Source organism: Etheostoma spectabile, chromosome 1 (assembly GCF_008692095.1).
Source record: "Etheostoma spectabile isolate EspeVRDwgs_2016 chromosome 1, UIUC_Espe_1.0, whole genome shotgun sequence".
Classification (NCBI taxonomy): Eukaryota; Metazoa; Chordata; class Actinopteri; order Perciformes; family Percidae; genus Etheostoma; species Etheostoma spectabile.
Genome location: NC_045733.1, coordinates 492,767 through 518,986, shown reverse-complemented (window position 1 = coordinate 518,986; position 26,220 = coordinate 492,767). Strand labels below are relative to the sequence as shown.

Sequence of the window (26,220 nt, the reverse complement as noted above, 5' to 3'; positions counted from 1 at the left end):
ACCTTGTTTAGAATAGATTGTGGCTCTCCGTCGTTCATTTAAGTCATTGTTTCAATTCAATGGATATTTAGATTTAATAAAGAGGGAATTGGCTTGAACCTGCTGAGCATATAATAGCATGTGGTAGTGTTCAGAGTCATATAAAGCAAGTCCTGCTTAGTGGCATCCTTACCTTTTGATGACAGTTACAGTTTAGCCTCTTAAACCCAGAGCTCTGTTTTTTTGTGAAGGCTGCTCTGTTCAGCTCTTTAGATAGTGGCAGAGAGAAGGAGTTCTATGACATGACCTGCCTTTCAGGGTCAAACATTTTAAGGGAATTCTCACGGGCGCAAATTCTCCTGGGGAAGAGCGCTGGTTAATGAATAACATAAATGAAATGGATGATAATGCACAACAAGGACAACATTTGGTTGGAAATGCTGGCGTTTAGCGAGTAGAATTGTCAACCGCCTCAAAATCTTGCTAATGTCGCGTAATAAAAAGGTGCTCATGCTGACATTAAAAACTCTTTCAATGGTTAATGGATTTTGGTTACAATCGGTAAATTTTAAATTTCCTCGATTTAAATGCAGTCTTTTTGTTACAATTTAATTGTCAGCAAGGGATATGCTTTTACTATTCTTGGTTGTTATTGTGTCACGGCTACAGCGGGGCAGACTTGCCATCATTTCATTTACTGCTACAGAGGAGAAGAACATTGTAAATGCAATTTCCTTGGACTATTAGTGCAGCGTAGGCTTCAGAAAGCTATCACTTTAAATGGTATGGGAATTTGTGTTAAGGCTATAAGGAACAGCTCAGATAATCCCCTCATTTCCAATTTTGTTTCTTTCTCTGGCATAAACCCTGACTGCTGAAATTCAGTGGTATATAGGGCAACAGTCTTTCCTAACCTTGTGTTATAAAAATGAGTTGTCCAGAAAAAACCACATATTTCATACTGAATTTCAGCGCTTCTGCCCCAATGGCAATTGACTGAAGACAGACAGTGTTTTTTTTACCTTTTTTGTGCTTATCAGAGAACCCATGTAACTCTCTCCCTTCATTCCATCTCGCATTAGTTTACAGTGTTTAGCCACAGGGCAATAGCACACTTACACAGGGGCTCCCTCACAAGCTCAAAGACCAAATGTAAACACATTGTTGCCTCTCTACTCCCACCCCCAACTTGGCTGGATGGGTTTGATTCCATTCATGGATCTGGGAGGTTGGGCCCGAAGAGGGGCAGGGTCCTGTGTAATTGAATTTGTAGCTGTGCCCCCCGCTTTCTCTGGAAGAGCAGGACTAATCATGAGAATCTCTGACCTACCAAGGGGTGGTCGAATAGTTTCCTTGTATAGAAGGTAGACAGGAGTTTCTCTTCTCCCCCTCCCTCCCTCCGCCTCCTCTCCTCTCGAACTCTCTCCTCCCTCTCACCCAATTTCCTTCCCCCCCTCTCCCTCCCCCCCTCCCTTTTTCCTCCCTCCCTCCCCCTCCCCGTCTCCTCCTCTCCCCCCTCGCGCTCTCCTCTCTCTCCGCCTCTCTCTCCTCCATCTTCTCGTCCTTCCCCTCTCCCGCTAACCCCCCCTCCTCCTCCTCTCTCCTCTTCTCTCCCCTCTCTCTCTCTGTCTCTTCTTCTCCTCTCTCTTGTCGTCATCCCTTCCGCCCTCCCTCCACCCCCTTCCTCTGTGGGGATCCTCTCTGTTTTTTGTGTTCTGTTTTTTTTGTTTCGTTTGTTTTGTGTTTTGTGTTGTGGTGGTGTTGTGGTGGTGGTGTGTGTGTTTGTGTGTGTTGTTGTGTGTTTTGTGTGTGTGGGAGTGTGGTGTGTGTGTGGGGTGGGGTGTGTGTGTGTTGTGTGTTCGGCTGCCAAACCCACCAGCTGTTCTCCGTTTTCTCAATCCCCCCCCAAAAATTGAACTCAGAAAGAGAAACCCAAACCCCAGAGGATAAATGAACTCGTGGGAAAATTTACTCCCATTGATTCACTTGTGAGGCACCACTAGGTTTCATTCATATGGACCTAGTTGCACTGTGTGTAGGTTTTTAAACAAGCCTGCTTTTTGGGCATATGAGAAATTAATATTATGAAAGCGCATGCATTTTTGTACATTTTTTTTTCTCACAGCTGAAAAAATTAATTGATTGAATCAATTAGGGGTGTGACGATACCATGCCTTTCGCTAACGTTTAATTTCTTATACTGCACTGTAACTTTTAATTTTTTGTTTTATCTGTTTTTATTTTTAACTGTTTATTCTTGTGTTATATCTGTTTTTATTAACTGATTTTGTGTAAAGCACTTTGAATTGCCCTGTTGCTGAAATGTGCTATACAAATAAAGTTGCCTTGCCTTGCCTTGTTTTGACAAAACACTCTCTCGCTTATGTGACAAGAAGAGACATGATTTGTTTAACGCGAAGGAGAGACGATGAGTGACTATTGAAGACTAAAAATTAGTTAAAAAGGTAACATCTGCTTAACACAGGTAGTAGGAAATATGAATGCTTACTTACAGTGGCTTACATAAGTTTACACACCCATGTTAAAGTTGATTAAAAAGAGGAATAAAAAACATCTTTTGGAAATTGCACTTAATGCCTTAATAAAAAAAAGGAAAATCCAACCTTTTAAGGATACCAATTTTTGTGAATGAATAATGTATTGTAAATGTTCTCCGTTAAAATATAGGGGTCACACACCAGTACACACACAAGTATACACACCCCTATGTTAAATTCCCATAAAGGCAGGCATATATTTTTAAAGGACAGTTATTTCATGGATCCAGGATACTTTGCATCCTGACAAAGTTCCATGGCCTTTGGAATTAAAATAACCTCACATTATCACCAACCCTTCACCACACATAGAGATTGGCTTGGTGTTATTTCAGTTAGCTTAATAGCTGGTTTGATTGCATTGAGAGATAATCTTATGAAGAGTTCCCCATGCCTATCTCTATGTATGGTGAAGAGTATGTGATGAAGTGGGACCATTTCAATTCCATAGGCCAAGGGAACTTTTATCAGGATGTATAGTATCCTGGATCCATGAAACTGGATAACTGACCTTTTTATAAAAAAATAAAATAAAGGTCTGCCTTCTTCTATGGAAATAAGGGTGTGTATACTTATGCCCCCTGTATTTTAAGGAATAACATTTATTTATTTACAATACATTAATCATTCAGAAAGAAAATTGGTGTCCTTAAAAGGTTGGGTTTTCCAAATTTTTTGAATTAAGGCATTAAGATCAATTTCCGATTCCAAGATCACTTTTTTTATTTTTATTTTTTATTCTTTTTTATAATCAACTTTAACATTGGTGTGTAAACTTCTGCATGCCATTGTTTTGTACACTGCACATTAATTAGTAGTGTTGCGTGGGTGCCTTTTCTATCTCTACTTTTAAGTCATTTTTCTTGAGGCTAAAAAGCTCAATATGATGAGTGCAGTCCTAGACAGGAGGCTCCCAGTGAGAGGGAGATGGGTAATGAGTCCCCTACCACATCCCCCCCTGGCTGCATTTATTAAGCCTAGATGCCATGGACCCATTTAGCTAATTGCATATCTGGGTCTGCTGCTTATCTTTGTGATCGCAGAAGACACCAGACAATTAGTTAGTGGGCTTTGGTCAGTCTGCGCTGCAAGGCTTGAGCTGTGATGTTTGCCATGATTTCAGACTTTAAATCCCTTGCTAAAGAGAATTGGAAAGCAGCAGCAGCATCATCCTCAGTTTGTTTTCCTCTCTGTGTTGCTCCTCAAATTTCACCCCGTTTCCCTGTAGTATTTGGTTTCATTGCTGCAGTGTGGTGAAGCTGATAGAGGAGAGGTGAAATTGATAATAATATTAAATGCAGAAGGAGGTGGTAACAGAGATGGTTGGTTATGTCCCAGCAGAACAACTGCACTGAGCTAGTTGTCATTTTAATGTGGAGTAAATCAAGGAATGTTCAACTAGATCCACATTTTGGATGGATTTTAGATTATTATAAGCTTGTGTACTTAAAGAGTATATCTTTTAATGTTCTTCAGCCCAGAATCATCATCATGAGATGCAGGATTTCCCCTAATGTAGTGCATAGTTTGAAATGTGTAACTGGCTTTAATGTTATAATTGGGGTCAGTGGAGTCTGAAAGTTAAAGGAGTAGTTTGACATTTTGGGAAACACTTAATTTGCTTTTGCCTAACGTAAGATGAGAAAAAGGAAACCACTCTCATGTCTCTACATTAGATAATATGCTACATGCCCAGTGTATGCAAAGGGTCATGTGATATTGATGATTTTTTGTTTTTTTGACTGCCCGTTTAAAAATGAAAAAAATCAAACATTGTAGTGTGGATGTAGCCTTAGCACCCAGCCGCCCTTAGACTTACACAAAGGCTGTAGGACAGTTGCTTAGAGGCATAACTGTGCAATATATAAATTAGGTCAATGTGGTGAATTTAAATTAATTTTGTTGATTGGTGGCTATGTTTTTTTTTTTTTTTTTTAATAAACACACTTCCCGTATCGCCACTTTGACCTTTGTGTAATCCAGCGGTGTTGATGATGCGAGATGTTGAGAAGTCATAGTGGGCAGTTTATTAAAGCTTTATTAAAGCCTCATTTTGGGGGCTGGAGAAAAGAGTTTCTCAGGCAGGCACCATATTGTCTGACCTGTCCCCACTCTGTCCTCCTCTGCACTGTGTGATTAATGAAACTGCAGGACCGACGGAACAATGAAGTCTCCAGTGGCATATTGTGCTTCTAAAGATTGCCAGTGGCGATGTGCCCCCGTGCCCCACCTCTCACCAGAGGAGTTTCCCATTTCTCATTCCATTTTTTACCAGGTTTATTTCCTGTCCTTTTGTTTTGGTCTGAACAGATTTGACAAGAGTTAATCTGACAAGATATACTTAGAGTTAATTTAGATTTTTAAGCAAGGATTTACTGATGAGATGTCTCCCACCGCTAGGTGGTGTTTCCTAAAACTAAACACGTTGCATTTTGCTCAAAGCAATGCCCCTCAGGCTCCGAAAGACAATTACAGGAATGCAAATGTCTCTTTAAGTTGTGTGAGATAAGGTTTCTGTCTCCTCAAGCACGTTCTGTTTAATTTGGGTGGTCACGATTATTTTCCTGGAGGCTAAAAAGCGTAGCATTTCTCCTTTGTCACATTGTTTTCAGCTCTTTGCAGAGATTCCTTTCCTATTGTGTTGTTAATATCACACGAGGCCCCTGTTACTTGGTACCACTTATTATTGTGGAATATAAACATTGTAGAATACAATTTAAATAAAAATTGAAGTATAATATCATTTAAATGTTATATTATTATCACTGGATCACAATCTTTGTACTTGCAGTTTAAGCAAATGGATTCCTTGAAATGTTAGTTCCTGTGGTTTTTCTAATTAAAAGGGAACTCCACCATCATGTCATTACACACCAAAATCTGTTGCCGGTCTTGTGGAGTACTGCTGCTTTTGAAAAAAATAGAATTACCTAAAGTTTTTTGAGGGCAATGTCGATTGGTGCTGAAGACTACAAGTCTGCAAATTTAACAAATGTGTGAGTGTGCAGTTAGACAGAAGTGAGCCTACTGGATCTTTGTAGTGCATCCCCTTGTCACAATCAGCTGTTTGGATTTGACCCTCAAAGATTACATTGTTTGGAATCCTTTGCTTTTGGATGGATTCATTGATGTATTAATATGCTACCGTCCTGTTTTCCTGTGATCAATACATAATACTATCACCTGTGCTGTGCGTGAAAGTAAATCACTTATTATTAACGCAACATTGCTTACAGCACTGTCTTGTTGAGTGTGTTGTGTTTGAGTGTTGGTGTAACTGCAGAGTGGGCATGAGCTTCTGAGGGAGAGAGGACCTGCACGACAGTGAGCGCCTGCAGTGTGGTTTTGTCCCCAATCAGGCTCCAGCATGTCAGTTACAGCCCATGTCATTAACTCTGGGTGAGGGCATTACACTGTACTGCTTGGCCAGGTGTAATAACCATAGACTGTTAAAAATAGGTAATAACCCACACTGGGTATTGTGAAATATTGTAGTTGTCCTACTATGGATTATTCTAGTTCAGAACATTTGGAAAAAATACCACATACAGTATCCTGACCTGACTGCAGCCCATGCAACACTTGACTGCATGTGGCTAAAAACAGACAACCCATTTACCCATTTTACCATCAATTTGAATCTGTCGGCGCTACGTCCCAAGATAGTCCTCCCTGTACGTCACCTAGCAGCAGCAGCGCCGCGTCAGACACGTTTCTGGTGTGTAGGACATAGAAATATCCACGCAGCTGACACGCAACAGAAACGCTACACTCGCGCGACGCAGCCTTAGAGTAGCCCTAACTACGAAATAGACTCTTGGCTGTTAGGTTAATGCTTTCTTGACCGTCGGCTCAAGCAAGCATTAATCAAAGTTTTGTCAAGAAAGAAAATGCCACTTTGTTATTTTCATGTTTAAAAAGATAAGAGTGAACAGAGGCTTTATGTTCTTCAAAAAGACCAGAGTGGCAGGTCTTTTTCTACATAAACAAGCTAGCTGACAACAGACATGTAACTAGCTAGCAGCTCGTTAATTAAAAAAGCCACAGCTGTCAGTTAGTGGACAGGTGTTAGAACCTCAGTTAAAAGCTCTAAGCACTTCATGTTCAACTATGAGAGCTGTTAAATAGTTAGAAACAGCAAGTTAGTTTTTTTTTGTCATAGTCAATTTGGCTATTTCTATACCAATAATGATTTGTCACGGTTTGTAAAATGTATTTATTCTTGACATTGGAAGTTTCCAAAACATTCCTTGTGTTATTTACATTTTTAAGGCACATGCCCCATGAGGCTGAACTGATTCAGCTGTAAGGTCCAAAGAAGGACATCTAGGGGAAACCGTGATGGTGCTGCAGCTGCTGTCATGCAGCCCACTGAGTTTTTAAAGTTCTTCTCAGGTTTGCAAGTACATTGTCATCATCGTTGTGGTCAGGGAGGGCTGATCTTACCAAGGAATCTTTGGAACAAGCATTTTGTCTGATAATGAGTCAACCGGCAGCAACTGTTTTAATGTGTGTTGCAAAAATATAAAATAAAAAACAGCATTTGTAAAGTGACCAACCTTTAAACCCCAAAAGATTCTTATCTCTCCCTGAAGAACGCTGTCAGTGGGATACCATTCAATAAATGTGCTGATGGCTGTTTATTTGTTCATGCTGCTCTGTGGCTGTTACAACATTGTGTGGCCGGGGCCGGTTAAGTCTTTTAGAGCACAGTGGGGTCTTTTTGAAAGCTGCCATACCTGAAGTGCAATGGGTCACAATAAGCAAAATATCTGAGTTTGAGCGAGCTAAATGTAGCTATAAGAGAATATAATGCCTTGAGTTGCCTTGATAACAATGTTGTACAAATCTCTTTTAGAAATCTGTGTAAATATGTGCCTTTTCCTCCACCAGTAGGACACCGGATTTAAGTTCAACCACCAATAACACGTTAGAAATTTTCTCTGTAGTTTGTGTTGAATTATTTAACAATGCAGTTGTATTATAAAATATTTCAGTATTTGATCATTTATATTCTTCCTATACTGTATGTTTCAGTCTGCTTTGACAAACCTTATTTGCATTGATACAGCTGGATTGCAATATGTTTCTATGTTTGAGGAACATGCTTTTTGAATTTGCAGACAGCCACTTAACCAGGTATAAGTGGCTCCGTATTCTTGACAGCAATATGCTAATTCATTTCTTAATTTTGTTTTGCATTTAGTTATCCGCATACACTGCCACATATGGCATAGCTACAGTTACAAATATAGTACTGAGCATTTTGTGCCTGGAGATCTGCAAGCAGGAACTGTGTGATTAATTTCTAATATTTGAATTAAGAGGAAAGATTGTAATTATCGTAATATGTAAAGCTACATATTATGTACACGTGTCTCAGATGTTAACTGTTCCTCATTTCAGTTGTGAAGCTCAGCAGACATCCAAGGCTGCGTGTGCGTGCGTGTGTGTGCGTGTGTGTGTGTACGTACTTGAGCACGAAAGACGTAGCTGCAAATATGTAATTTGGCTTTTCATGAAATTGAATTAAACTGTGAAACACATTTGAATAATTGTAATAGAAACACTTTTAATGTAATTTACCTTGTGTTGGCACAGACTTGGAGCCAATTAAATCTTCCCATTTGCAAACAACTGTTAATATAATGATGCTTTGTTACTTTGGCCCAATTTTATAGAAATTCACATTGTATCGCACGCACTGTAGACACACATCTTGGTAGTTGGGTTACATTTGGGATAGGCTTTGCCAGACCCTACTCCAATTTACAAACTCGTATAGTATAATGCCTCCTGCATCCTATTAGTCCTTGGAGCTCTTGAGACTAAATCATCTCCTTTCTCTCTGTTTGTGTTTGTATTGAGTGTATGTAAGCCAGACAGACCACCTGGTTTAAAGCCACTTGTTTAAAGCCAGGTGCACTACCATGTAATTTCTTTAGTGGACACAAAATAAGTTGCTAATGAGTTTTAGATAATTAAAGGAAGTTCATAAAATTTGTTTCAAAAAAAAAAAAATTAAGTGTGTGTGCCTGAACATCTGCATCTCTCCAGGACAGTGGATACAATAATGTACATTTTCAAGCTGACTCAGTGAGCTACTTTCAGAGGGCAATTACAGTAACTGGCAGCATCTGGTGCCCAGCCTCTCGCTGTTACCACGCTCCACTCCACAAATGAGATTTACAGTTGCTGTGCATTTTAGTTTTCCTACAATTAATGACCTCTAATGTTGATTTGTCTCATGCCATGCTTCAATAACAGCCAGATCTCAACTTAATCGAATGTGCGTTGAGTCCAGCTGAAATCCAGTGAGACAACGGGTTAAATATTGTTTTTTGGAAGTAGTAAAATGTAAGTGATCCTCTGGTTTCTCCTTTGTATGTGTCTGCTGAAAAGAACTTATTTTTCCCCTTTTGGCTTTGACAGTGTTTGGCATTGCTGGTGGTGGTCTGAAAGCACAGGACAGAAAATCCATGGTCTACAGTGTTAAAACATAGAAACTGTATAAAATAGACTTGAAACCAAACATAATTAGTTTTTAAGGGTGAAATAACCTGTTTCCGTAAATGTACAGTGGAAGTCTGCCTTGTAAATAGTTAGCTCGTCTCCTGGATCTGTCATGGAAATACTCAACTAGTGTCAGTCTAGCCTCAGCCAGTCATCTACTGTCCAGTAAGTCTGTTTGCTCACAGCTGATTGGTCCAGCATGGCCTGAACTTATAAAAATGTGGTGAGACAAAACACTGGAAGTAAATGCTGGATTCAATATATTTACAGTAAAGTTAACGTGTTGTCTAGTTTTTAAAAGTGTTTTTGGGCTAAACACATTTTTATTGAAATGCATGTTGGCCTGTACACTTTTTCCATAAGTTTTGTTCATCAGTCAATAATCCATAGTCTTCTTTTGGAGCACATTTAAACTGTCTGCTTTACCTTTTGTTTAGGATTTTTGCTTCAGTAGAATGGCATAGAAGCAGTCTGACCTGGCAGCAAATCGGCTTTCTATAATTTACCCATTTTGGAAGGAATTCAATTATCGTCACACATGCTGTAGCGCCTCATTTGTTTTTTTGGAAACTATAAACTACTGAGAGGTCTGCTATTGATTGGGCAGCTGCAAACCTAATTTTGTTACCCATTAACACTAATATAATTTTTGTTACTGTTGCTTGCATCATTTTAGCTTTATTTCCTCAGCCAAGAGAAATGAAACATTTAATTTAAACTGGAATAGGTTTGTGTCTCTAGTTATGGAAAGTTTAATTACAATGCAAGTAGGTTTATTGCATTTTAAACATGTCAAATTTGAGGGGCGGTGTTTGTTTCTGGGTGGTTGTTTACCGTCAGCCACTTTCTTTCCAACTTGATCAATTCATTGTATAGACCTTTTTAAGTGCAACTCAACAGCTCTGCCATGTATTCTCTAAATAGTTCCATTCCCAGCCTGACCGATGTCATGTTTAGACGTTCCTCACAGAGTGTATTCCTCTGGCCCTGGGCCAGTGGGCCCCAGCCAGGATTGACTCTGCAATCATTTTCTGCAAAGTGGGACTGCACCCAGATTTAAACTCAGTGGGGCTGCTAAGAGGATAAAAATCGGCGTAACAGATCATTGTACATTTTCATTACAGATATTTTTTTATTATGTAATCTTAACTGTTGTCACTGTAGACATGTAAGACTGTATAAAAAACCAGACCTTAAAATATCTTCGGCTGCATTGTGTTGATCTGTGGCTTGAAACACACCAACTATTGAGTCAACACAGCGGCATCATTTAGCAGCCATGTTGCATGCAGTTAATAAAGGTGTATTTATCAGAACCTGCTGGCAACTGGGTCTGTTACTCAGCTCTCTATGCTGACTGTTAATGAACTTAAAGAAGTGGTTAATCTGTCAAGTGTTACCTATAAAAACTTTGCTGTACTGACAAACAAGGAGATGGTGTCACACTCAGCAGAGCAGACAGGTTTGTAGCAAAACCTACTTGCTTGACACCGTTATTCATTTTCTTTCAAGCTTATAGGACTTGAGTCATTCATAACATTTGGGTCAAGTATCAGTTACAAAGTACTGAGCGCTAGCCCGATAAATTATGAGAATTGTTGTTTAATTCTGTTTCACATTATTTAGTGCAGCTTCTAGTTGGCAGGGAAATATTAATGATGGCAGGAGAAGTGAGCATCAGGGCTGCGATGTGACTAATAAGTCAATGTGTGTATTATTTATTTTATGGTCTTGGTGCCTCTTAACCGAGCCTGGAACATGACTAGCTCTTGACCACATCTTACTCACCCTAGACTATTCCAATCACTGCATGCCTTCCACCAACAGACATTTTACTGGTAAGCAGTTATCATGCCTCCTGGTGGGGGTGACCAAGGCCATCGACCGAGGCCACCACCACAGCAGCTGGCTGGCACCGTCTCAGTGAATCACCTGTTTTTTTCCTGGCCGTGGCCGTCCCGTCGAAAGGATTGTGTAATCCCAGATGCAACAGTGCCAAATAGAACAGGCCTCAGTGTCTAGAAACACATTGGCCTCCCTGGCATTCAAATGTAAGCGGTTACCATGGGTCTCCCCTCTGGATTTTTTTTTTCCTGTCCTCAAATTATGCCTGTGTTTATGCACATTGAAACAAACAAGTCAAACAGCAAAGCGTCTGGCCCTGATATTTTTGAGATTTCTGATATTTAATGTTTCTGACTTTTACAACCAACAAAATAAAATAAAAATTCTTGTGCTAGAAGCCTCTGAAATAGAAAGCGGGCAATTATTAGAGGATATCTTGTTCTTAATAATGGGCCAATATTGGCCTGATATTGATTGACGCCGTCATATCATTTTCCTTTTGACCTGCAGACGTATTATCATGTTTTATACTGATTATACCTGCAACAGTTTCAATACTTTCAATAATAATAATGTAGCATTACTGACTCCAACTAATGGCATGGTTCTCACTTTCTCTATTCACATCTGATTCTAACCTCAGCTACAAATAGATTTTAAAAGCAAATATAATTCATCCATACTGTATTTAAATCTGTCTTTGTTCTGCAGAAGGCAGTGAAATTATTACTCAGGATATGGCCTAGAATTATCCCTGACCTTTAAAGTACACCAGAAAGTCCTACAAGCCAGACAATTGCCACAGCAACTGTTAAAAGCACACCAAAGCACACAGACTATGTGGACGTTTAGTACAAGGCAGGTTTTATTGATTCCCCATCTCCTTATAATTTGCCCATGCAACATGAGGGTCTAGGGATGTTTATGTGACATGGGTACAGATGGCCAAAAATGCCTGACTGGAGAAAACCTAATGAACAGCTCTGCCTCAGCCCTTTTTGATCCACACTATAAGATATAAAAACGCTAAAATACGTTTTCCAACATTTTCAGTTTTTGAGACCGTTTTATATGGATGAGAATTACAGGCCAGGTTACGATATTAACTATTTTGACCATTTTATCTTTGGCATAAAAATGGGGAACTTAAAGAAAATGCTGAATATATGCACAACACATCAGCTAGCAATAGCTTTAATCTGCAAATATGTCAAGCAACAAATATCAGTTCAACTCTAGGGTTATCTCATATCCATGCCTTATAACCGATCAGACATTAGTCAGACTACAACCAATCTCTGTTACCATGGCAACCTGTGTTTGAACAATAGACTCTTAATATTAATGGACATTGCATCCGGTTTGTGCTGCAAATGCGCAAGTGCCTTAAAGCTGCATTCTGTCTGAATTCCAACAGGGGCTGACACGTGCCGTTGCAAAAGGTCGGTCGGTTTCTGTAGATGTCAAGAGAGAATGACCCACTTCTCACTTGATTTAATACCTCAGTAAACATATTCATGAGTTCATGGTCTCAATCGCTAGTTTTAAGTCTTCTGCAACACATAATGATCATTTTTTTAATTATGATCTTGTTGATTTTTAAAATCGACGATAAAGCAGGGGGCGTTTTAGGGCGTGGCTATGATGTGATTGCCAGTGAAAGTGTGAAACGTAACGTAGAGTGTAAGCAGCTCCCCCCTCTCGTCTAAAATCGTCACATCCGCAACCAGGATGGCTGCGCCTGTAACTAGACGACGGAAAGCAGATCTCCACAATCGGTGATGTCACACATACGCCGTCCATTAATATACGGTCTATGGTTTGAACGCACCCTCAAGTGGCAAAAGCGTAATCAGAGTAATGTTAAAGGCTAAATCTATAGGGCACTCTAAGTGAAAAGAAACCAAACAATGTTCTTTAAAGGAATACTGAAATGTGGGCGTGAGTAAGGGTTGAAATAGAAGATTAACTCGTGAGTTGTGGCTCATGAATGCATAGTCTCTCACTGCCCCTGTGTTTTTAAGTACCAAGAGAGAGGATGTGGTTTGGCTTCAGATTTCAAATTGATTCTCTTCTCCGGTGAAGAAGCTGAATTGATCCCAGGTCCATCCGTCTCACGTGGTTTACCTTTAGATTGGTGACACTTAGAAAATCTTAGAGACCACCGTTTCATCCTTTTTTATGGCCTTATAAAACAGCAACAACAAGCCCTGTGTTGGGAGCGTTGGGCAACTGTTTGCCTTTTCTTCTCTTCTGCATGAAATCAGACACCTGCGTTGGTGCTGCCGCTGACAGAGAGAAATCACCTGCCTGTCTGAAACATTTACCATCTCTCTTTCTCTCTCTCTCTCACTCATAAACATAAATGCAAATGTAAACTCACAGAAACACACAGGCAGACATTTAGTTTCTGTCACTTAGGAGGTGTGCAGTCTGTCACCTGACTCCACCACCAACCAGGTGGTTAATAATGCTTACAGGCTTTGTTTCTCACATGTTGTTTCCTTTTTTCCAATAGAGGAGTGTGAACATGTACAGAAATGCACAAGGATGCGCACACACTGTGTGATAGAACTGTCCGGTGCCATGGTGAAGAGCAAATAAATTGTTGAGTTTTAAGCTGTACATATTTGTATTCCCTCTGGCATGTAGGTAAAACCTATTAATTCAATTTGTCTCATCATTTCTGATACAGCAGATAATTCTACATCCCCATTCTGGCCAACAAAACATTCTTGCTGACTGAAACAGTGGAATTAATGATCAGCATGCTTTACTTTGATTCTAACAGAGAAAAATAATCAAAGGCCTTGTGGAACCCAATCTTAAATATTCCTTGACAAGATTAATTTGAAACATCAAGCATGCATTCATTTCCACATTCATTCCTATAGACGGTCTTTGTAAGAATACTGTCTTTGACAGATCTGAAAGACTGTCAATCAGCCTAAATATCAGGCAGAGAGACATTTACCCAGTGTACTCTTTTAGCCGTGTAGCCGCCTCCCCATTCAGTCTGCTGTATGAGGATGACCTCATTCTGAACTGTGCTGGCTCACTGGTCTGTGACTAAGACTATGTTTTAGATCAGTTCCATTTCTGCAGAGAGAAAGATAGAGAGAGAGAGAGAGAGATGCTGTGTTTGCATGGGAATGACGACAGTGATATAGAAAACTGGTTTATTTGCAGCTGAGGTTATTTAAAAAAAGAGGTTGGCCTGCTCTGGAAATGTGTTTTGAAACTGATTCATCATTGGATGATATCAAAGACTTCCAACACTACTATATGTGTGTCTGTGCAGCTGAGATGACAATGATTAAATAATATTTAAACACTTGAAAGGCCAATAGCGATGAGTGGCAATAGAATAGGTCAGCAGGCTGCCAGCTGTGTATGGGGCGCTAATAAAAGTGATACTCTGTATTTAAAGTGTTTGTCCGGTGGTGTTTTTTTATCCAGCTTTTACAGAAGCATCAACACAAGTGAAATGGATTTAACTGTGTTTGTCTGTATTTATGTAATACGAAAACTTTAGTTTAATCTAGCTTTAATTCTGAAGCCACAGATCTTCTGGTAGCCACAGGTGTCTTTAGCTGTCATTTCAGCCGTCAAAATCTGCATTCATCTTCTGGAAATTAGATGCCCTGTTTTTGTTTACTTGTGTTTTGAAATGCCAGAGGAATAAAGAAACAATGATATTCTGACAACTTTCTCCTTGAGTGAGTTTTAAGTGAAAACAAAAATAATAGAATACACTTTATTGTCCCTGATAGGGGCATTTGTCTTGGGCATAGTGCTACAATCTGTTTCTTCACAACACAAACATTTAACAGAGACACTATTCTAAAATCAACATAAAATCAACCTATCAACAGAAGACATCTTAGGACATGAAGGACATACAGTGTCTGATTGTACAGACAGTACGACATCTTTAAAAAGTGACTGTAAAAAGTAAAGTGCTATGTGAAAAAAGTTGTGTGTATTTATTTGCAATTTGCTCTGTTGTGTGCTAAGATTAAGTGGCATAGCATTAACGAGAGGGTCCAAAACGGATGCATGATATAGATAAACAACACTGGTTTGTACAGAAAGTACAAGTACAGAAAGTATAGAATTTAGGTCTCAAAGTGAAATCTAACAGATTTATTTAGCTCACATGAGCATTCCACTGATTTGATGATTCTGTATTACTGAATTTTTCGCGACAGGGTCCTATCACAAAGATTTCCCTCATAATACATTAAACTAGACCCGCTCAAGATGGTAATGATGAAGCCTGACAAAGTGGTGCATCACACAGCCTATCTATTATTCAATTTGTATAAAATAGATGGATCATAATATGCATCATGTTCCCTGCCGCCATTCACTTGTTAGCCAGGAATCATTTTAATAAAGCTTGTTAGTTTTTGAAATGGGGTTTCTCTACGGTCAGATTCATTTTTGAAAACAACACTTTTTGACTTTCCAGAAGTCCATATCTTCATGTATCTCCTGAGGCCGTGAGTGGTGTCAGAGTGAAAGCCGCTGTCATAAGGTTGTATTGTGCTGTACAGTTTACCATTGCAGAGTGCCAAGTGCCATTGCTTTATGTCAGAAACGACATGCTTTTAACGGCAAATTAGAAAATACATCTCTGCTGTATAAGTCCAAATGCAATCACATTTCGTCTACCTTTTTGTCAAAAAGTATTGTTGATAGTTTTTATTATTAAAAGAAAAAAACAAGGTCTTAAAAAATGCCTTTCTCCCTTTTGGTGTTGCATATTTTCTCTAAGAAGAACAGAGGGAAAGTGATATACAGAGCAGATATGTGTGCTGTAGCAGACACAAACATGTTAGTTGGACTTTAAACACAGAATTGCCAAACCAGAGAAAACAGATGGGCTAGTTATCTTGCATTGTAGCTCAGTTTGGCCCTTGTGTCGAAACTAGGCTACCAACAGTCTCTGGCAAAATATATTGAATGTGTTGATGTGGTCCAGAACATACTAGGATTAGCCTATTTCACTTGTGGGCTGTTCTATTATTGGATTAGAGGCCATGTTTCTGTAATAGGGCCTGGGCATTCCCAGCAGGCACTGCTCTGCCTCATTGATCCATTGAACAATAGCTATATGTCCCAGTGCTCGGTCTGATTTGCTTTTCAACTCTTAGTTTGGCAGTTTTTTTTGCCAACAAAATGAAAATTGGCTACTATGCATGAAAACAGTAGCAAGATGTAACCAGCATTCCTTGATCTATGGTGTTCTCTGTGCGCTGCCTCCGTCCTGTAATGTCTGTATTTACTTCATTTAATGTATGTCAAAGTCCAGGTCTCTTAGTTAATAAGTCAAATACTATAAACACAAACTATACCGGCATCTCACATTGTTTGACATCTGTCTACACATTGTGTAGAATGGGGCTCAGCCTCATCCTGAAACAAGGGAACAGTCTTGTTAGAGCATTAGATTATTGACAGACGTTGCACAGCATTTACAGAGAGCCCAGGTAACATGCTCAATTAAGGCCCAGTCACACTATTATTTAAAATGGTGAAATTTCTCAAATCATTCCACTGGATCCTCCAATGGATCGCTTTGTCTGACCTCCTTTAAAATTACACATCCAGGGTGCCTTCAGTTCTGCTCCAGGCCACCCTGTTTTTGAGTAGTTGCAGTATCAACTTTCCTAGTGGCCTCATCCCCACAATGTCTTTAAGAGTAGGTATGTACGTTTTCAGTGTGTGGCTTTTTGTTTAGGGATCAATATGATACAAGGCTAAAAAGCAACTTCATGGCTCGGCGGCTTGAATGCAGCTTGCTCTACCCATGTTTGCTTACTATGCTTATCTTTACTGTATCGAAACTTAGTGCTGGCTTTACGTGTGCTCTTCATCAATTCATAATTTTTTGGGCATTCTAGAAACGGTTGTACTGAGGCACGCACAGTGTTGCTCTGAGCTAAATGCTAATGTCACCACGAAACAACGCACGAATGTCTGTACCACATTTTACTGCATTCCACCCAATAGTCATTGAGATATTTCAAGGTGGGCCAAAATGCTGGACTGACCAACTGACGGACGTTGCCATCCATAGAGCCATGCTGCTAACATGTCTTAAAATTCTTAACTCAAGGCCCACTTGCTTTGTTTGTCACAAACTTTCAACTGCATTTCACCAGCATGGAGCAGTTGTCATAGAGATGGCTCAGTTGTCATGTGACTTACAGTATGCATAGAACGTGATGAATTTATCTCTCTTTGACTGTATGAGGGCTAGTCATTATGCATAATCATACATATCTTGAAAATTCCTATTAATTATTTACCCAAAAGCAAGTCCACTATGATGAAATTGGCCCTGAATGGGCTTCTGCTGTCGGTGGTGTAAACCACATGAAACATTTGAGTTGAATATACTTTATGTGAGCCTGCAGTAGATCAAAGACGTGTAGGTGTAACTGATGCAGTAGGGTTTAAAGTCAGGAGGGGGAGAGAGATTCTTTGTGCTTATGTATTACGGAGTGGGAGAATACAGCGTATTAATATTTTGTCTTTTATTTTGCTATGCATTGATGGTTCAGTGGGTTCTTTTTCTCTGCCGAAACGGTTTACTTTTAAGTTTTCAATTTTGGAGGACAAATTTGCATTGCTATCTTATTACTGATGACTGCAAAAGGGTTGTTGATGTTGTGGAGAGTACTGTTGCTTCTCTCTTTTTGGCAAGAGTTAGTATTAATAGTGAGGAGCAATGCTGAAAGTAGACTGATAAAGCTGCAGACTGATGGCACCCTTGTGCAGCAGGTGGATGGGTCCGCCAGTCAGATACAGCAGGCTGGTAAATTTAGCATTAAAGCAACAGATGGATTCACCAGGATGGAGAGAGATGGAGCAGGTTGCTGTATGTGAGACTACACTGCTGTAGTCCTCTCTAAAAATGCAGCTCTTCTTCATCTCATGTAGGAATACTTCTCAATGTACTATTTCTGCTCAATGTAGTATTCCTGTGTACAATTGTATAGTCCACTGCTAAAACATCTTATTCTTCTGCATCTGTAATTTCATCAACTTATTAGTCTTAATTGACCTGAAAAGGCTGTTTTGCTCATAAAATGTCAAATCCGGGATTGGATAATGGAGCTATTTTATTCATATATTAGGTAATTGGATTTTTCCTCTCATAAGACGTGAGGATGACTAAATATATACCATTCAAAATATATGATTAGCCATGCTAGTGGCAAAAATCGCACAACTTTGATCCAGACATACAGTATCTCAACGAACATTGGATGAATTGTCATGAGATTTTGTACGGACAGTCATGGTTTTGTTCATTGATTATAAAGAATCCTGTACAGATATTGTTTTAATAGAGAGTGCTTACTGTGCTCATGCAAGTGATTGTATTGGTACACATCTGTAACCTAGTTATTGTTGGATAAAAATATGCGTTTAAAGCATGTCCCATGCTTTAAAAAAAATTACACTTATGCAACTATTTTGATGTTCTTACATCTACTGTGCTTTTTTACACAGATATAAATTGCATCAGCTCCATACATGATTATTACTAAGGATGGTTTGTTCCATGCACACTGGAGCCATATTCCGACACTGTATTTGGTACCAACTTAATGAGTTGGTTGCGCTCTAGTGTTTCGGGGCCTTTATCTGTTCTTTACAGTGTACAACAAGTCTGCTGCCAAAGTGTCTTGTGCTTCTGCATCTGTAATTGTATCAATTTATTAGTCTTGAGTTATTGGATTAAAAACATTTCCCCCATGATACTATCTGAGAATGACTGAAAATAATATTATCTTGTGTTGTCATTTAGAAGTATAAGCTATCAAACTAAGAAATCCAAGACATGAAAAAGAAAGCTGTCTCTACAGGACACCGCTTAGTGCTGAACTGTCAGCTTTTAGCATGCCTCAAATGTATTGAAATTTAGGAAGAGGCTCACATGGATGTGATTGAAGGATGTAGTTGCAGTAAACAAGTCAGATATTCATGAAACTTGGAGATCTGCTCGTTTCACATTACAATTACAGTGAAATAAAAAGGCACCTCAAGTGCAGTGGATTGCAACTAAGTTTAATACACTGAGCCTTGATGTGGCATTTTGTTAGAATCCCAAAATGATTTCTGCGTTGGTAGTTACACTGCCCTAAATAAGCTAGTTCATTCTCTGTAGTCCTGCCGAGCCTGCTGGTAGTTCCGCTGATAACCATTTCATCATATTATTAGTATATCATTTTCTTTCCTCATTGCTTCCTCTTATCATCTTATTTTTTTTCCTGTTGCTTGTGTGCTCATTTTTCATACTTGTAGAGGATGCAGCAATTACAGTCTAAAAGAGGAATACCACATTATTTTATCTGTTTGTAGAGGCAAACACATAACCACCCCAAAGGTAAAAACCAGATCACAACAGAAACATTGTGTCTCTGAACAAGTTAGCGATGATTTGTGGATTCATAGGTGGATTTAAAAAATGTTTTCATGTACTTGTATATCACCCACATCCCTTTCAGTGTTTCCACAAAGTAGCTTTTGTTGATTTCATTCACTGAAGTAACCCATGGGCTGGTTTTTAAAGGGCATCGCTGAGAGTGTTGTCTGTCTTTGTCTTTCCTTTGAGAGACCTTTTTTATTGTGACTCATTCTGTTTAACAGTATGGGATCACTAGAATAACAGGTCACATCTGTTTTAGGAAGGTGTTGTCTTTAAAGCTCAGTGAGGCTCTAACAGTATGAGTGACTGTAAGAAAGTTTTTGGCTTTAGTCCAACTGCTACCAACAGGAGGTTTGTGTTGACTGTTTAGGATAGAGCCCAAAGCAATAGCTAAGACAAACTAACAGGCTACACTAAACGTAGTGCACCAATGAAGGCAGTTATTAAGCCCAAAAAATGATTTGCTACAGAGGCATCTTTGAAAGGCTTCCTAAAATGTGACATACCTACATCGTGTTTCGTGGTAGAGATACATGCTAGCTAGTTTAAGCTGAGTGTCAACGTTGTGTGCCAGACAAACACCTTCACTGCTGTATGTGAACATATCTCACATAGGAACCAGATTCTAAACATCGCAGTCAGGGTCAGAAGCGAGCGGAGCGGATGAGGGGCCATCTGTGTACTTCAACCGTGGGTGATCCCTCACCTTTGACTCCCTTGCACAGAGGGGCTTTGTGTTCCCTTTTATCCCCATAAAGCAGGGTCTCTGTAAGGGAGGTCACAGCTATCTTCCCTTCTTCTTCTTGCATTTAATCTCTAAACCACAGCAGTGTTGAGTCATATTTGTAGTCATATTTAAACATGTATTTAAGGATTTTTTTGGCCACTTGAGGGCAGCAGAATCAAGTTGTGAACACAATGTTGACATATCGCCACTTTTTAAATTAATATGGTGAACCTGGTAGCAGCCTGTGTTTTTTTTACCACAGTTAACTGTACATGTGGTAAGAGAATATTCAGCATGCAAACTGTGAAGGACCCATACTGACATACTAACATTAGAAGATAAGCTGGAAATTGCTTTGCTGCCTCTGAACACACACCGTCTTCAAATATACGTACTCCCCTTTTATCACTAAGAAAGAAACAGATTTAACATTGCAGTGTCTTTTTGAAGTGGTTAGTTTCACCCGTCTCATATGAAAAAGAATTGTGTTGAAGTGCCTCTCCGGTATCTCAAGTTGTTGTGGGTAGTATTGTTGCTTTATTTGACCATTTTTAAAGTCTCCTTTTCTTTTTATCTGTCCCCAGCAGGGACCAGATGGGCCGTTTTCAAAATGTGATACATTTTGTTGTTGGCTCTTTTGTTTTATGAAGAATAACAATGCCCTCAATGTGCACCAATTAGCACTTTTCTTCACATTCATAAAATCCCATTGTTTATGACAGTGTAAGGGAAAGACATGCGTGTGTATTAACCTAATACCTAATTACAAGGAAGCACAGATGCGCAAAGAGAAAAAACGTTTGTGCTTTTTCTAATTGGGGGGCAGAGTTACCTGTTTAATCAGCATAACAGCAAGTGGATTAATTTGACTTCTAGTGTTATTAAATTCAAAAATGGTAATGTATAATATTTGCAAGAGAAATGTGTATCAGACTGGTTGGAAAGTTTATACGCCCTCTCTATATCAGGAAATTCCTTCTTCTCCTCAAACATCTGGCTCATTTATCACAGTCAATGATTCTCATCACTGTGCTCAAGTTTTTCCCCTCCTGGACTTGTACCATGCGAACAACTCAACCTCTGCTGCTCCCCTCTTTGTCCTCCTTGTTTTACGCAGGTGTAGCTGCATCCCCCGCCCACACCGCCTGCCAAGATGGTGGTGCTGTCGTTGAAAATCTGCGTTCGCCAGTGCAATGTTGTGAAGACCATGCAGTTTGAGCCCTCCACAGCCGTATACGATGCCTGTAGGATCATCAGAGAGAGGGTCCCTGAGGCTCAAACTGGACAGGGTAAGAATGATAAAAGGACACTGGTTGAGGTGTAAACTGTAAAAAGTCAGGACTTTTCAATGCAACAAATCTAAATAGGCCTGGTGTTATTATTCACATAACCGTGCACTTAACAATTAATCACAACATTTAATGACTGTATCCAACTAAATTTGATTATGCAGATTAATACTTCAACTTGAATATTTAGATGTTTGGAGGCTCAAAAACTTACTCTTAAAATATGATAAAAAAAACAAAAACATAATAAAGATTAAACAACAGTAAAACAGTAAAATTGGTAAAAGTCTTCAATCGTTTGGCCCTTGTGACATGGCTTGTGACTACATGATATTTTGTCTATTTAGGCGACCGTAGAGTTGTAAATATAGCGTGATTTGGCCAAGATTCCCATGCTGGATCTCAATCGTACCTTGCCGTCTTTTGCTACTCCCGTAATGTATACGGGGATCAGATGAGGTGGCTGGGTCAGACTTGACTGTTCCATCTGAAGGCATCAGCATTCCCACATGCGTCACTATGTTGACAGACCAGGTGAAAGAAGGCAAAAAAATAATTTGACACTGTTGAGTTTTTGAGGTCACGTTGTTGCGCGTTGATTGTTCTCCACTATAGAACACTACAATGAGCAATAGTTGTGCCATTCAGTATAGTTCCCGATGCCCCATGTCTGTCAGGTCGGACTCATTATGGAGGTCTTATGGTATACTCTGACCCCGGCATAAGGAATAACTTCCATCACAACAGTCTCTAAATTGCTGATGTTTCTCCTCACTGCTCTAGCTTCAGACTATGGTCTGTTTCTGTCTGATGAAGACCCCAGGAAAGGCATCTGGCTGGAGTCTGGAAGGACACTGGACTACTACATGCTTCGCAATGGGGTATATATATATATATATATATATATAATCTATTCAACCCAACACACACACACACACACATTCCATGCATGATTCCAGATGTTCTAATAGCCAACAACTCAACGAGGTAGCATAAGGTGATTAAAAAAAATTTTTTTTGATTGTTTATTTGAATATAACGAAAACAAAGTGCGTTATGACGGAAGAAATAAAAACAATTTAGTATGTTTAAACTTTATTAATCCTTCAACTGGAAACAAAGGCAGTGTACAATATAACTTATGCCTAAAACATACACAGCTGTACAACACAGGAGAATGAGAGATTAAAAGCACGGGATCAAACTGGATAACGAGAATAAAAATGAGCACATCAAAGGAAGCTTTTAAAAGGGACTTTAAAGAAGTGCTTTTACCAGTTGTAGTTCCTTTACCAGTGTTTGATCCCTGCTGATAAATGCCCGGGCAACTCTGGTTTGTTGTGTAGTGCTGCCTCTCAGTACATCAGTGGGTTTGGTTTTGCAGCTCTAAATGTTTTTTCCTGTTCAAATCCACCAAAGGCAACCCAGGTAGAAGGCATGACTGTGACCAATTATTCTGAACCAAATCTCTCCTCATTGTTGCGATTGGAAGGGAGCAGTGAGCTGTGATAGGCAGCCGTTAAATAAGGTTTTCTGGCCTATTATATTCTACCCTCTCTCCAAGCAACCTGGATGCATTTTCTCTCTCTCTCCCTCTCTCTCTCCCACATCTTTTTCTCTCTTACATTTAATTACTGCATTCCTCTCGCCTCTTTTTGACTCTTTTTTTGTTTGTTCTCTTTTCTCTCAACCTTATGTCTTTGATCAGGACATCCTTGAATACAAGAAGAAGCAGAAGCCCCAGAAAATAAAAATGTTGGACGGGGCCGTTAAAACCATCATGGTGGACGACTCCAAAACAGTGGGAGAGCTGCTTGTGACTATATGCAGTAGAATAGGTACATCCTTCCTTTTACTAGCCCTTTTCTCCATTCTTTGAAGGTGTGCTGTATAGGTTTTTAAACTGCCCTTTATTGGGTCTTTTAAAGACATGCATGCATTAAAATTCAGTAACAAAGCGTTAAAACCCCTTAGAATCTGATAAGTGTTTTCCCATTGTGAAAATAAACAGAATGCAAATAGACTAAATAAACAATTTTAATTGCTTTTTCAAGAGCTTTTGCAAACACAGAGGTAATCATAAAGTGTTAAGAAAATAATCCTGTTGAATTAAACATCCATCCAACCTGACTCTGGGGGATATTGTGAATATTTTCTTTCCCCAGGCATCACGAACTATGAGGAATACTCTGTGATCCAAGAGACGGTGGAGGAGAAGAAGGAGGATGGGATGGGCACGCTGAAGAAAGACAGGACGCTGCTGCGAGACGAGAGAAAAATGGAGAAGCTGAAAGCCAAACTACACACAGACGATGACTGTGAGTTTAGTTAAAGACATTTGACCTTATGGTGTAGTTGATGACGGCCATTAATTTGGCTAAAGTGTTAATTCTAAACACTTGTTGCCTTTTGCAATGGGTCATTGATTTTTTTCCCCCTTCCTAACAAAGGTCTAATGCGCTTTGATCATTGCGTGTTGGCCAATAGCCCATTTAACAGCTTACTGTGATATCAACCACCTCATGTTTTTACTTTTTCTTTCTCTTTGTTTGTTTTTGAAGTTTTTCCGAAATTTTTCCGCTTTTTTCCCAGAATGAGACTGTAAGTAAAAATACATATATGAGACATGCAATAATACAGTCAAAAATATTTGAATTTTTCCTCTTAAGTAAAAGCATGTCAATAAGTTATACATGTCTGGCTCTTGATGTGATTCTCATTTTCCAGTGTGACCCTCAGTGACATTTAGTTTGATATCCCTGCTCTAGAACCACACTGATTTTATAAAAAAACAACAGCAGCAACCTGATATTCATATCTCCATGTATCTGCCTTTTACATACGTTTTATTTAATTATCTGATCCCTGTGGTGGTATTGTTGTCAGTGAACTGGCTGGACCACAGCAGAACGTTCCGAGAGCAGGGCGTGGATGAGAACGAGACCCTTCTGCTCAGACGCAAGTTCTTCTACTCCGACCAGAACGTGGACTCCAGAGACCCTGTCCAACTCAATCTGCTTTATGTGCAGGTCTGACCCTCTAACATATTTACCACCACAGGAGAATGTAACTACAAACCAGAAGAAATACAGTACCTTCCGTGTCTCCATCATCACCTAATTGTGCATGTAAAATGTGCAGTGATGGATCACTTTTGGATACATTTAAAAGACATGTCTTGTTATTGCAAACCATTTTTAATCTTGTCCCGAAGCTTTTTAAGGTAAACAATTACCTAATTAATTACAGGTTTTATCCGTCTTTCAGGCTCGAGATGACATCCTAAACGGTTCTCACCCCGTATCTTTTGACAAGGCGTGCGAGTTTGGAGGCATTCAGGCCCAAATCCAGTTTGGACCTCACATAGAGCACAAACACAAACCTGGATTCTTAGAGTAAGTGCTATTCCACAAGTAGATGTCTCAGTGGTGCATTGAATAATTTAGCTTTCTAAAGTGAATATATTTTCTTATTCCAGAATCGTTGCCAAATATTAAGTGCTGAACTCATTTGATTTGAATAAAGCTTACAAAAAATAAATGAGTTCAATCTGTCATTAAATTACCAATAGAAACATTTGTATTCGTGTTATAAATCAAATTTAGAGAGTTTATGAAATTGACCTTTCTTTGGTTATATGGCTGAATCAGAAAAAAAGTTAATTTTGATTAATCAACTAATTAATTCATTAGTTAATGTATGCTTTTTATATGAATTTCAGCTTCTTATGTGTTTCGTTTCTTTCCCAGCCTGAAGGAGTTTCTGCCCAAAGAATACATCAAGCAGAGAGGAGCTGAGAAAAAGATATTCCAGGTGTGACCACATTGTTCTTTTCGAATATTTGCACATTAATTGTTTCACATTAAACTCATTTGACAATTGTGCACCAATTTCTGAATACATGTAAAATCCTACCGGCAGGAACACAAAAACTGTGGAGAAATGACAGAGATTGAAGCAAAAGTGAAATATGTCAAACTGGCACGGTCCCTGCGGACATATGGAGTCTCCTTCTTCCTGGTCAAGGTAAGTTATAACGCATGTATTTATTTCTATGGCCACATGAAAATGCACCATTTTAATGAAGTATCACTGCACCCTTATATTCATTGAAATGCTCATCTACCCTCAAAAAGGAAAAATCTAGCCTGAAGTTTTTTTCTCCTGTTTTTAAAATTCAATTATTTAAAAAATGGGAAGCAGATTTGGGTAATTAAAGTATATTCAGAAATGTCTTTTATCTCCTTGGGCTTGGTGTTAACTGGATAAAAAGGTTGATGGCCGTACCCAGCAAGTGGGGAAATTGTCTGTACTACTCATAACTCATGAGTAGGGCATTTTTTTTAAGGGCTGGTGAGTATAAAATCTGCCACTCGGGTTAACAAAAATAACTTGTTGATAAAATAAACATGTTCTTTTTTCTTCTTTTGTTATATATATTATGACATGTTTTCTAATGTGTTTTGAGATTCAAAAAAATGAATCGTGGAATGTGTGTAAATGTAAAATTTTTCAACCCTTTTTTAAACTTGGTTCAAAAGCTCAAATCCACCCTGTTTACAGAGCTGTTTTGATAGACCAACTCATTTAAGGACCCGTTTTCCCTTCTACATATTATACATCTCCCAGTCTCACTTCTTCACTAACACCGCATACAAACACTGCACACCGGCAGCACTCGTCTGCAGGGAGTTCAGCGTGCGCCTGGAAGGAAACCAAATGTTGTCTGTGCAGCTGAGTGTGGCGCTAAAGATTATTTCAGAGTGAGTGGGGAAGATGTGGAGTGAAAGAGGGAGACTGGAAAATTTTGCACAGGCAAATCTGGGCTACTTACTCTACCAAATAAGTCCAACTGCCAGCGAG

At 39.2% G+C, this 26,220-nt stretch overlaps 1 protein-coding gene across 1 annotated transcript in view; it reads left to right on the top strand.

The window, feature by feature from the left end:
• Positions 1 to 26,220, top strand: part of tln2a (talin 2a) — an 84,002-nt gene that overhangs the window by 14,904 nt on the left and 42,878 nt on the right. The window contains exons 2-9 of the mRNA XM_032519734.1: positions 21,186 to 21,357; positions 22,141 to 22,238; positions 23,066 to 23,195; positions 23,523 to 23,675; positions 24,244 to 24,386; positions 24,625 to 24,752; positions 25,107 to 25,170; positions 25,279 to 25,383. Of these exons, the coding sequence (XP_032375625.1) occupies positions 21,222 to 21,357; positions 22,141 to 22,238; positions 23,066 to 23,195; positions 23,523 to 23,675; positions 24,244 to 24,386; positions 24,625 to 24,752; positions 25,107 to 25,170; positions 25,279 to 25,383 (957 nt within the window). The 5' untranslated portion in view covers positions 21,186 to 21,221. The remainder of the gene's footprint in view (positions 1 to 21,185; positions 21,358 to 22,140; positions 22,239 to 23,065; positions 23,196 to 23,522; positions 23,676 to 24,243; positions 24,387 to 24,624; positions 24,753 to 25,106; positions 25,171 to 25,278; positions 25,384 to 26,220) is intronic.